At 41.4% G+C, this 13,419-nt stretch overlaps 1 protein-coding gene across 1 annotated transcript in view; it reads left to right on the top strand.

Annotated features, from left to right (window-relative positions):
• The window catches only part of spata20 (spermatogenesis associated 20), a 75,465-nt gene that overhangs the window by 3,575 nt on the left and 58,471 nt on the right, over positions 1–13,419 (top strand). The window contains exons 2-12 of the mRNA XM_033611654.2: positions 1,780–1,908; positions 1,991–2,055; positions 2,206–2,360; positions 2,469–2,612; positions 2,705–2,906; positions 4,480–4,610; positions 5,712–5,816; positions 6,378–6,452; positions 9,811–10,023; positions 10,276–10,468; positions 12,356–12,524. Coding sequence (XP_033467545.2) covers positions 1,780–1,908; positions 1,991–2,055; positions 2,206–2,360; positions 2,469–2,612; positions 2,705–2,906; positions 4,480–4,610; positions 5,712–5,816; positions 6,378–6,452; positions 9,811–10,023; positions 10,276–10,468; positions 12,356–12,524 — 1,581 coding nt within the window. The remainder of the gene's footprint in view (positions 1–1,779; positions 1,909–1,990; positions 2,056–2,205; positions 2,361–2,468; positions 2,613–2,704; positions 2,907–4,479; positions 4,611–5,711; positions 5,817–6,377; positions 6,453–9,810; positions 10,024–10,275; positions 10,469–12,355; positions 12,525–13,419) is intronic.

Genomic DNA, 13,419 nt, shown 5'->3' with positions numbered 1-13,419 from the left:
CCTGGCCTCCACAGTCACCGGACCTGAACCCAATCGAGATGGTTTGGGGTGAGCTGGACTGCAGAGTGAAGGCAAAGGGGCCAACAAGTGCTAAACACCTCTGGGAACTCCTTCAAGACTGTTGGAAAACCATTTCAGGTGACTACCTCTTGAAGCTCATGGAGAGAATGCCAAGAGTGTGCAAAGCAGTAATCAGAGCAAAGGGTGGCTATTTTGAAGAAACTAGAATATAAAACATGTTTTCAGTTATTTCACCTTTTTTTGTTAAGTACATAACTCCACATGTGTTCATTCATAGTTTTGATGCCTTCAGTGAGAATCTACAATGTAAATAGTCATGAAAATAAAGAAAACGCATTGAATGAGAAGGTGTGTCCAAACTTTTGGCCTGTACTGTATGCATCAGCATGAATAGGTTATGGGATATACATGGCCTTTTTTCAGGATCAGTTATGAGATTGATTTTATGATCAGCAGATTCATTTTGATTTAGCTGTTGAAATCCTGTTAAAATCACCTATCTGCTATCATAAAATTCCGTGAGTGGTTTGTTTTCTTTCACACCACAAACAAACTGCACCGGAGTATGCTTGGAAGCTGACCAAGACCCACCTTTTCAAGTGGTCTGGGTTCAGTTCTTTTGTTTGCATCAGGGTTTGAATGATAGCTTTGACACCAGCCCAAATAAAGTGTAGTAACTGCACAAACGGACCAAGTTTCTTTTAACCAAACCCAACAGGTTAGGTGTGAAAGCACTCTAAGTGACTGTGATGAGCAATCTTTTTTTTTTTTTAATTTTTTTAATTAGTCCAGTATTAAGAGAGAGAGAGAGGACTGCAGCTGTGCAACACTCACAATGTAACCAGATGGGGCAATTGTGCATTGTCATTGTAGGCTATTAAAAATGGGTATGACTCCCCACAGACAGGCTTAGATTGTTTTCGTAAGTGTCTGAAGTGTCTCTCTACCTTTTGCTTGATCTTGTCTGTTTGTTACTGTGTCCGAGTCTCTTTCCGAAATCTCACGAGATGTGTAATCTGGCTCAAATAAATATGGGTGGCTGTTGAATTCAAAGGCTTAATCGTCATTGTTGAAATCAGCTGTATAATCATCTGTGACATTTTAAGTCTTTTAAATTAGGCTAAGCTACGTTTTCTATACTTCAACACAACACACTGTTCCCTCTCACACGTGTTTCCAGTGTTCTCTTACTGCAACAAGTCACCTCTTGTGAGATTTCAGAAGGAGGCGTAAACTCAGTAACAAACTGACTGGATCAAGTGAAAGGTAAAGAAACACTTGAAATAATAATGACCTGAACCTGTCTGTGGCAAAAATAACCACTTTTAATGGACTTACAGTGACGGTGCACAGTTGCCCCATCTGGATACATTGCAGGCGTGTCACAGCTGCTGGCTGCAGCCCTCTCTTTTATTGCTGGACTAAATACAGAAATTGTTGTTCATATCAGTCATGTAGACACAAAAACATGGGAAAATAGGGTCCGGGTTGAAAAATGCTGAAGTTACCCTTTAATGCCATTCACATAAAAGAAGTCAATAATATTTTTTAATTCATAGCATGCAGAGGTATTAAAGTACCATGATAATGAATGAAAAAAGTCCTTCTGTAGAAATCAGATCTTCTGCTCAATAGGATATCTGGAGTAACTAAATGCACACAAAATAAATCTTTTAAAGATGTCTGTGATGTGCAGATTTCTCCACATTGTGGCAAACAAAACAGCGTCTAAAATTCTAAATATGTTTGTGTGTTCAGTTCATCTGTCTTCATGAGCATGGCGTCAGGGGGTGAAGAGCCGTTATCTTCCCCTCACAGACACACCAACAGGTTAGCCAAGGAGAGGTCGCCCTATCTGCTGCAGCATGCACACAACCCTGTTGACTGGTGAGTGCCTTTAAAAAATCTGATGGGTACACATTTCCGAAATCCAATATAATTTTGTAAATGAATTTAATGCCTGTTTCAGGTACCCATGGGGACAAGATGCTTTTGACAAAGCAAAGACTGAAGACAAACCAATCTTTTTATCAGGTCGGAAGCCGCTCTCACACATGGCCACTTTGTGTTTTGGTATTAACAGAAGAGAACTACTCCATATAAATCATACTTACATGTACCTCTGATATGATGTATGTGCATGTACAGGAAATGACACTAAATCTTTCTCTCTCTGACTATCAGTGGGCTACTCAACGTGCCACTGGTGTCATGTTATGGAGAGGGAGTCTTTCGAAGATGAGGAAATTGGCAAAATCCTGAGTGACAACTTTGTGTGCATCAAAGTAGACAGAGAAGAGAGACCCGATGTCGACAAGGTCTACATGACCTTTGTACAGGTGTGTGTACATGTGCGGTTTTATTTAGGTTTTCTCACACAAGCCTGTTGTATTTATTTTTTCCTCTGCTGATGCTCTCTCATGACTGTTGGTTGCTCATGTCTGCAGGCAACAAGTGGAGGTGGAGGTTGGCCCATGAGTGTGTGGTTGACCCCTGACCTGCGACCTTTCATTGGAGGCACCTACTTCCCTCCCTCAGACCGTGCGAGAAGGCCAGGGTTTAAAACAGTTCTCACCAGAATCACGGAACAGGTAAGTGTTTTACAAAGTACATCTTTCGTTCTTGTTTGTTCTCAGCATCATTGTCACACCTAAATATGACAAGCGTGACTTGTGATCCTCAGTGGCAGAATAACCGAGCTTCCTTGGAGTCCAGTGGAGAGAGGATCCTTGACGCTTTAAAGAAAGGCACCGCCGTCACTGCAAACCCAGGAGAGAGTCCTCCACTGGCCCCAGACGTTGCCAATCGCTGCTTCCAGCAGTTGGCGCATTCCTACGAGGAGGAGTATGGTGGCTTTAGAGAGGCTCCAAAGTTCCCCACACCAGGTACTGTAGACTCAGTGAGTACTGCAGTGGACATACAGTCAGGTCTATAATTATTTGGACAATGATACAGTTGCTCTGGCTCTGTACACCACCACAATGGGTTTTAAATGAAACAATGAATACCTGCTTAAAGTGCAGACTCTCAGCTTTTATTTAAGGCTTTTTTTCAAAAATGTAGTATGAACTGTGTAGGAATTACAACCATTTCTTCACACAGTCCCCCAACTTTAAGGGCTCATAAGTATTTGGACAAACTAACATAATCATCAATTAAACAGTCAGTTTTAATACTTGGTTGCAAATTCTTTACAGTCAATGACTGCCTGAAGTGTTGGACACATAGGCATCATCAGATGCTGGGTTTCTTCCCTGATGATGCTCTGCCAGCCCTTTACTGTAGCCTGCACGTGAAGCATCGTCCAATGAGTTTTGAAGCATTTGGTTGAATCTGAGCAGATAATGTAGCCCCAAACACTTCAGCTTTCATCCTGCTGCGCTTGTCAGCAGTCACATCATCAATAAACACAAGAGAACCAGTTCCACTGGCAGCCATACATGGCCATGACATAACAGTACCTCCACCATGCTTCACTGATGAGGTGGTGTGCTTTGGATCATGAGCAGTTCCTTCCCTTCTTCCTTCTCTTGTCTTCCCATCATTCTGGTAGTTGATCTTTGTTTTATCTGTCCATAGTATGCTGTTCCACAACTGTACAGGCTTTTTAGATCGTTTTTGACAAACTCTAATCTGGCCTTCCATTTTTAAGGCTAACCAATGGTTTGCATCTTGTGATAAACCCTCTGTATTTATTCTAGTGAAGTCTTGTCTTGCTTACAAGAGCAGCAAGGATGAAAGCTGAAGTGTTTGGGGCTACATTATCTGCTCAGATTCAACCAAATGCTTCAAAACTCATTGGACGATGCTTCACAGTGCAGTTGGACAATGACCTGAAGCATATTGCAAAAGCAACCAAAGACATTTTTAAGGCAAAGAAGTGGAATGTTCTGCAATGGCCAAGTCATATCATCTGACCTGAATCCAACTGAGCATGCGTTTCTCTTGCTGAAGCCAAAACTGAGGGCAAAACACCTAAAACACAAGCAGGAAGTGCAGACGGCTGCAGTAAAGGGCTGGCAGAGCATCACCAGGGAAGAAACCCAGCATCTGATGATGCCTATGTGTCCAACACTTCAGGCAGTCATTGACTGTAAAGAATTTGCAACCAAGTATTAAAACTGACTGTTTAATTGATGATTATGTTAGTTTGTCCAAATACTTAAGAGCCCTTAAAGTTGGGGGACTGTGTGAAGAAATGGTTGTCATTCCTACACGGTTCATACTACATTTTTGAAAAAAGCCTTAAATGAAAGCTGAGAGTCTGCACTTTAAGCAGGTATTCATTGCTTCATTTAAAACCCATTGTGGTGTACAGAGCCAAAATGACAACTGTATCATTGTCCAAATAATTATGGACCTGACTGTATTTCAGGCTTCCAGCCCTGTTATGTCTATTGAGTCCTCTTCACCGGACTCTTTCTCTACTTATATGTATCTCCCTCCCTCCCTCCATAGTGAATCTGATGTTCCTCATGTCCTACTGGTCTGTGAATCGCTCCACCTCAGAGGGGGTCGAGGCTCTTCAGATGGCGTTACATACACTCCGCATGATGGCGCTGGGAGGCATCCACGACCATGTGGCTCAGGTTCATACATGTTTGAATTGAAAAGCAATTTAAGGAAGTTACAGTGTGCATTTTTCACTGTTTTCTGTTATTTTATTGACTGAAATATTAACTAAACAATTAGTGATTATAAGGTTCTGTCTGCACATATACAGATATTTTTGTTCACAGATATTTTCCTAGATGTTTTGGCCTTCTTGTCTACATGCAAATTGAGTTTCAGGTCACCAAGGGGGAGTTTTTTGAAACACTTTCTAAGGTGCAGAGCTGTCAGAACCCTGGCTACTCTGTGTCTGTAGATACAGTGGAGCATTTGGGAAACACTGATGTTATCTCCTCAATTTGCACATGCCCATTGTTGCTTTGTGTAATTAGCATATGCCAGAAACAATATCAACAACAACGGCAGACTACCAACATGTTTATATTTGTCAGCAATGCTTGGTCTAATGACTACTTCACACTTAAACTTAGTATTGCTGCATGCCTTCATGGACGAACAGAGCTGTCTGCTGTGCTCAGTGTTGTTTGGTCCACCTTAGCATTAGCGGTTTTAAGCCAAAAAGAAACGACGGTCGCCTGGTCGAATCAGCAGCTGGTGGGCCAATTTTGAGATTGTTGCCTGTGAGGAGTGGAATGAAAATGTTTGCAGGTCTAGAGCATCACCCTTGTCTTTGAATGAGCTCCTCAGTACTTATATTGAAGGGGAATCAATAATGATGAGAACTGCAGTAGGTGTTTTGAAAAAGGTAATCTTAGCCTGTAAACTTCAGTACCTTTGTGATGAGAGGAGACTGCTGAAGACGACTGACGCCAGTCAGAGTTTGGAGTTGTTTTTATGTTCTAGAACTAAATTATTTTGTAAAACGAATGTTGTGTGGACAGAATTACTTTTCTAATGGAGGGAAAAATGTCTGTTTTCAAAAATATATATATATAAGTGTAGACAGGGTCTGAGCAATAAAGAATATTTTCTATTTGCAGCCCTATTTTGTTTGTTTGAATGTAAGTGTTTTATGTTCTGTTGTTTCAGTTCAGGTGTTGCCACAGCAACGTAGTGTTGGTTGTTATAATATAGATCATTTTATATACTGTACCTCACCTAATGTCTCTCTCCTGCAGGGTTTTCATCGTTACTCTACAGATTCCTCCTGGCATGTTCCCCACTTTGAGAAGATGCTGTATGACCAGGCTCAGCTGGCTGTAGCCTACATTACTGCCTCCCAGGTGTGTGTGTGGTTGTGTCTCTGGCTGTGTGTGTGAACGTTCTTTGTTTATCTGTCAGGGTAATTATCCCTCCATCACTCTGTCTCTCTCTTATCCGAGTAATGCATCGCCATATTACCCAGTCAGCGAAAATCATTGTTGTGAGATGTGGCAAACATCGATTTTGCTTCAGAGTAAATACAAACGCTAATAATGACATCGACAGTCCTAAAACACACATTTGTAAGACTTGTTGTTGTCAGTTTTTGCGAAGTGTCCCCTTACTGGGATCTGACTGCCATAGTTTTTAGTTTTCTCAGGAGTGTATACTGGCCTGTTTTCAGAGTGGACAGAGACAGAAACAAAAAGTGAATTAGGACACAAGTGTGCATGCAAACTCAAATACAGACACACACACTGCGCACACATATGTGCTTGTGTTTAATGAGGCTGCCTCAGCATTTGCATCGGATTCTACATTTAATACCCTGCATATAAATCACATGACGGTATCTTTAAGGTTACGTTAAGGTTGAATCATGACTCTAAGCAGGTGTGTGCTCTCTGTGTCTGCTTTTCCAGGTATCAGGCGAGCAGCTTTTTGCAGATGTGGCTAAGGACATACTACTCTATGTCTCCAGGGACCTGAGTGACAAGGTGAATCAGCTACAGCCTTATTACGACTCCTCTGTGTGTTTACATGTACATGTGTGTGTAGTACTGGATTTATGGGGGACCAAAAGTCCTCGCTTGGGCACTAAGGTGAATATTCTATATCAAAGGTTTTTCTTTAGCATTAAGAAGATATAAAAAGGAAAAGATTTAGATGAGGGTTAAGATGTAAGTTAAGGTTAGTGGTAACGTAGTGTTTTGTTGGCAGAAGAAAGTCATTAGAAATAGAGCAATAAACTGCACCTTGTTGTCACAATGTCTCTATCTGCTGCTGACAAAGCAAGAACATTAACTGTAAATTCCACCAGGAGATAATAAGTGTGTGTCTGTCTATGTGTGCATGTGTGTGTTCGTACACCCTTGAGGGCAAGGGGTGGGACCCCGCTGACAAATAGCCTCTTAAACCCCTTGCTCTCCTCTGAGGGTCAACCCTTTTTCCCCTTTGATTAATGAATCAACAGCAGCAAACGGGGCACACAATTAAAACCACACTCGCTGCAATCATTATATTCCTCAAGATTTATTATCTAATTATACGCTAATGAATTAACATCGCAAAGGTAATTCACTATAGAGTGTATGTTTCTTTTGTGCTACAGTGGCTGGGAGCTTTCCTCAGCGAGTTAGACTCCTCGACTTAGGACTGTGAAAATACTGTACGTAAGGTGTCTGCAGATCCTTATGAAGGGCTTACATGACACATTGTATGATCAGGTTCTTTAAATGTATTGATACATAATTTGATTCCTGTTGTGTAATCCCTGACAGCCCTTCAAAAGTGTTGATTGGTTAATTGATTTGTGTCAGAGATGTCAATTCTGTTCTTAGCTCGAGATTTTGATAGTTTCTTGAGAGCAGTTTGGTAAAAAAAAAAAAAAGTCAGTTTAATTGGTTCATGGTTGTTTTCATGCCAGTTGTAAAAAGCGTTACGTATTTAATTTTAACTTAAAGGGGACCTATTATGGCTCTCCTTGGGTTCATATTAAAGGTAGCCAAAGTTTCAGATAATTAGGTAAATCTATGCAGATGTGTCCCTGTGAGCAAAAATATCAGGCTTTAGACCGTTCTGGATACTTGGTTTCTACGTTTTTTCTACTTTTGAAACAACCTGATGTCAGATCATGACAGATTTCTTGATATTGTCATCTGCTGCGGGAACGCTACTGAGTGTTTATATTCTTTTACACTGCTACATGTAGCTACATGCTAATGTCAGGGAAACCTGTAATCTTACAACGCTCAACAGTAAGGATTGCCCGATTGCCAGGGGCAAGTAAAGTACCACGTTGAGCTAGTAAAGCTAGCAACTCACTTTCCTTATCGGGCAAGTGGTAAAAAGGACATAAACACATTGTTTTTACCAGAGATGTTGATGGACGTAGCTAAGGAGTGAGCCCTCTTGCTTCCTGCTCATCTCTAGTAACTATTAAGAGTTGCACATGCACAGTATCAATCGGGTACTCGTGAAAAAATGGTGTCAGGCAAAGCTCAAGTGCAAGCTAAAGTGCCAGCGATTTCAATCATCCTGAGAACAGGAGTTTAATTTGGTGGTGTTAGAGGATGTGGGTGAAACTTCATGTATGTATGATGCAGTTTGCTGCAAATTTGAGAGCAAGACGAATTTTTAAATTCACATAAAGTTTCTGAAAAATGTTACAACATGATAATTAACTTAAGTCTTTGCTGTTCTTTGATATCTGCTAACAAATAATAGGGTTGGGTCGGTTCTCGGTAATACCAATTCGTACACGGAGCGGACGCCGCGGAGGTCCACCCGGTAAAAACGGACGTCCGCAAGCCCTGTGCTCGTAAAGCACAACCGCGCAGACTCTGCTCCGTGCACCAGTGTCACACAAAAGACTGCTCAGCATGTATTTTTCACATCGCAGGGATTTTTCACGGACATTTTTACAGGAAACTACAACACAGAAGTGCGCTCGACTATGGAAGCCCGAATGACTGCGGACATTCCTCGTGGAGTCCGCTCCACTTTTAGTACGCCCGAGTCTGTGAGCACCTGTGTCTGCCTCTTCACCAAGCGCACAGCGAGCAGGCGAGAGAGGGGGGTGGGGGTGGGGCGGGGACCGAGCTAGGGCGTGCGAGTACGCATGCGCCGAGGCCTCTACTGTAGCCTGGGGAGTCAATAATGGCGGACAGTTTAGTCTCGAAGAAATCAAAGAATGTGCCACTACGCTTTGAGCCAGACGAAGGAGGCAACCCTTGTTTGCACTGATTGAGTTAGCTGCAAAATTTATTTGTAAGGAATAAAAGAAACAACTTGTTACTGTCACCCTCTTGTCCTATGGTCGTTTTTTATTTTAAATGAGTCAATTGCGCCCACAAGTGGAGAAATTCCGGTATTACCGACTTGATGCGGTTTTTCACAAAAACCGGACCGTTTTTTTTTTTCTCATACCGACCCAACCCTAAAATAAAACAGTATATATAGGGGCAAGTTAAAATTGATTGAGTAAGTAGATTTTTGACACACTTGACTGACTGGGCATGTGGGAAAAAAAACGTAGTACCCTGTCTTGGTAGCCAATGTTATTAATTTTTTCCCCAACTTTGGATCATATTCCTGCTGGAACATGTCTGGTTGTATTTGGAAAGCTATTGTTGGTGATTTTTAAGGGGATAAAGTGCCGTTATTCTCCATTGTAGTTACTTCCTGGCTTTAATGATGGTACAGACACAGCGAAAGCACAGATGCAGTAGGTCTGCAATCACTGACCGATCAGCGGAGACTGGGCTTTTTTTGGAGGAGAGCTTAAAGAGACAGGTGTTAAAATGGAGTGTTTCAGAAAGAGTGTGAATACAGGTGATACAGCACAGACAGTACGTGTTCTAGTAAAAATATGTGGTAGTATGAACCTGAAAAAGAGCATAATATGTCTTCTTTAATGCCCCTGAAAATCTTGTTTTTGCCAAGGTGTACTCCAGTGTATGTCTGTACACCCTGATATCACTGTTAGGTGTGATAAGATGCACAATTGCACACACCTGACCATCGAAAACCACACCAGTCAGTGTGCTGGGTGTGGTCAGAGGTAAAACAGACTTGAAACATTCAACCAAAGAGGGCAGCAAACCTCTGCTTTTCAGTCTGGTGTTAATTGACTCTATACAGTTTATACTTTCACAGTCATGTTCTCAAACAATTAGTCTTCATTGTAAATGAACCATGTGACTGCACAGAGTGTAAGGTATTGTGAACTCTGCTGTATTTAAAGGTGTACATACATACCTCAAGTCCTGTATTTATCTCAAGTTACATAGTCATTAAATAGTAGCTTAATTCTTCTCCTTCCACTTCTTCCACTCCTGTCTATTCTCCAAACAGTCTGGAGGCTTCTACAGTGCAGAGGATGCAGACTCCATCCCAGCATCAGGGGGACCAGAAAAGCGTGAAGGGGCTTTCTGCGTCTGGACAGCCTCAGAAGTTAGGGAGCTCTTGCCAGAAGTGGTTGAGGGCGCCACTGGAGCTGCCACACAGGCAGATGTCTTCATGCACCACTATGGGGTCAAGGAGCAAGGCAATGTCACCCCAGAACAGGTAATGACTTAAGTTACATTCAGAAAATTCACTGTTTTGTGATCAGATTATTCAAAAATATTTATATGGAAAAATGTCATTTAAATTAAAAAAAAAAGTTGCACACAGTGCTCTGTCACTTGTTATATTTTAATTAGACAGCATGTTAAGGTGTTAAAACTGTCCATTAAGGCATTAACATGGCAGCTGTTCCAGTCTGTATGAGTTCATTGCTGTGAACACCCTCTTATCCCCTGTGCTGTTTGTTGCCAGGACCCCCACGGGGAGCTGCAGGGCCAAAATGTGCTGATTGTACGTTATTCGGTGGAGTTAACGGCTGCTCGCTTTGGCATCAGTGTCGAGAAAGTCAACGAGCTCCTGGCCTCGGCCAGAGCCAAAATGGCAGAAGTGAGGAAGAGTCGGCCACGCCCACATCTGGACACCAAGATGTTGGCCTCCTGGAATGGTAAAGTCTAGACAAGTTTGCATAAAAATTAGGGTAGTATCAATAGCCTGCTAATGTTGCTTATCCTTTTCTATAACAGATTATCGTTTAACTTTTTAATCTCACACTCTAGACCACATTGGTTCACTGATGATGGTAGTAGGGGTCTTGTTCCACATGGGATGTATAAAATGACTATATCACAAACATGGAGTAAAAATTGTCATATTGTTTTTTCAAAAGCCACTGGCATGAGACTGGTTTCAGTTTTTCAGTTCTTTTTCTTTCTCCTGTTGCTCCCTCCCTCTGACAAACACACACACACACATAAAGAAAGACTTACAAACATTATTCGTCACACACTCCTCCACCCATGCAGATCACTTTCTCCTGAGGGATAGTGTGTGAGCAGGCAAAGCGTGTGTCTTATCTGCAGGGCTCAGGACTTCTACTATTTAGTCACAATTTGCTACCATGGAGCACCACTGCAACTTGCAAATATTATTAATGTATGGACTGGAATGGTGTTGGTTTGTTTCCAGCTTACAGAGGAAAAAAAATGCTCATGTTTTATGGGGGCACGGTAGCAGTGTGTCTTAATGAGTTTTGTGATAGTGTTAGCAGACGATGCATGGTTTTATGTACCTGAAGGGCTCCAGACCGTGACTATTTAGTCACATTTTGTGACCATGGAGCACCAGTGCGACTTGCAAGTACTATTAATACATGAACTGGAGAGGTGTTAGTGTGTTTTCAGTGCACAGTGAATAAATCCTCACATTGAAAGGTGCACTGGCAACAGTTTAACTTTCTGCTAACTGTTAATGTCTACTGTTGACCAGAAGCTTCATCACTTCCAACTTGAGATGAGCCAGGTGTTTCAAAATAAAAGCACTAGTGGTATGGCTTTGATTTATTTAATTATAACAATACTTAAACTTTATTATAACAGTACTTTATTTAACTTTATTGTAATAATACTATATTTAACTTTATTGTAAATAGTATTATATGCCACAAATGTACTTTATTAGACTAACTTTTATATCAGTACTTTTAAAAATTTTATTATCACAGTAGCTACTTATTTAACTGTATTGTAACTAGAATTAATTTAATAATTTTGTATTTTAGTGGTTTACAGTAGTTTTGAGGAGATATCAGAATATTGAGATATAAATTGTGTATCGCAATAAAGCCTAAAAATATTGCAATATTATTTTTAAGCCATATCACGCAGCACTAATTAGTAGTTCAAATTAAATGTTGGAAGTACTTTGTGCTTCTTCTCTAAGTCAGATTTATACACACAATCATTTATACACACATTTATTTTCAGCAGTATGAAAATGTGTGTAAATTATTATGGAAGTACCAGTTGTCACTTTCCATTAGTGTGATGCCAATTTGGACACCTCAACGTTGTTTGTCCTGCACATTGTCTCAGATGTGATTAATTACAAGAACACAAAGCACACCACACACACACATGCACGTACACCCACAAATTTTGTTCCCATGGCTGACGTCTCAAGACAGAGTGTGTTAGTGAGGTAATGAGGCTCTGCGATCCCGAGAACTTTCCAATTAGACGCGAGACTCTCCTTCTCCTCTCTAATGAAGAAACCTCTCCATTAATCACCTGTCCTCTGCTGCAACACTTTGAAGACCAGACTGTGCACTCACCAGGCTTTGATACACTACATGAAAGAGGGAAGAGAGAAGGAGTGAGAGAGAACAAGGAAAGTTCAAAGAGTGTGAAAAATAACTAGGCTGGGGCTGTGCAGCTACACGGTGGCACCTCAGCGGAGAGAGGACATGATGTTTTAAGCTGAGTCAAAGTCATTTTTCTAACCAATCATCCCACCTCAACCACCATAATCATCATTACTACTTCTACCCCTGCAGGTCTGATGCTGTCCGCCTACGCTCGCATTGGGGCCGTTCTGGGGGACAAGGCCGCGCTGGAGAGGGCAGTGCAGGCTGGTAACTTCCTCAAGGAGCACCTGTGGAATGCTGAACGACAGACCATCCTCAGATCCTGTTACCGTGGTGACAAGATGGAGGTGCAACAGATGTAAGAAAATGATTGTATATCACCACAGTACACTCACACTGTATACAGAGAAGATCAGCACATGAGGAAGTAGGGCTGTCAGCGTGAAGGATTAGGGTTTTCTCAACAGCGCAATATTTGGTATAACTGCAGTTTTTTATTGTTTTTGCAAATTATCTTATAATCTTATTATCCTGATTTTAGTGCTTTGTAAATACGCTTTATTATATTGCTAATGTTAGGCATATTGTTGCTTTTTAAATGACACAGATGAGACAGTTTAAAACAAATTTAATACTTGTTCATTGTTGTTGAAAGCAGAACACAGAAGTGCAATGATGCTCAATAAGAGGGAAAAGTGTTTTTTCAGCTGAGGCACTTTGGCTCAACTGGTTGCTATGACAGAGAATATCTGCAAAAATAAAAATGCTGGTACAAGGTAGAGTACCTGCTCTCTATGAAGGGAAGGCTGATGAACGTCGGGAGAGAGGACGGACGCACAGGTCTGTGTACGTTCAACTTCAATGTCTCCTTTGTTGTTGTTGCTGTTGTTCAGTGATGTATCGGCTGGTCTTTATGGTATTTGTCCTGCCTCTCCTCCACTTTGACTGGAGTAAAAAGTGACAGTGACAAGCAGCTGCAGCATTTGAAACATTATTTTTCAACTCTGGGCAACCAAAAAAAACAGCAAACTTCAAGCAGTGCTTAAGTGCAAATAAATACTCAGCACCTCGTCACAGTGCTGGTGTTTGTAGTATAGTGTAAATATACAGTGGTCCCAAAGAAACATAAACATACAGAATATGGCAGTTGCTGGCCATCTCCTGCCGTTAGCTGTTGGCTTGTCAATAGCGTGGTATTGCTATACTGCTGTTAGCGTGACAGCCCTGTTTTGAATGAAACCTCTCATAACAGT

The sequence above is a fragment of the Epinephelus lanceolatus genome, chromosome 21, assembly GCF_041903045.1.
Source record: "Epinephelus lanceolatus isolate andai-2023 chromosome 21, ASM4190304v1, whole genome shotgun sequence".
Taxonomy (NCBI): domain Eukaryota; kingdom Metazoa; phylum Chordata; class Actinopteri; order Perciformes; family Serranidae; genus Epinephelus; species Epinephelus lanceolatus.
The sequence above is the reverse complement of the archived record's forward strand: the minus strand, read 5'-3'. Positions and strand labels throughout refer to the sequence as shown.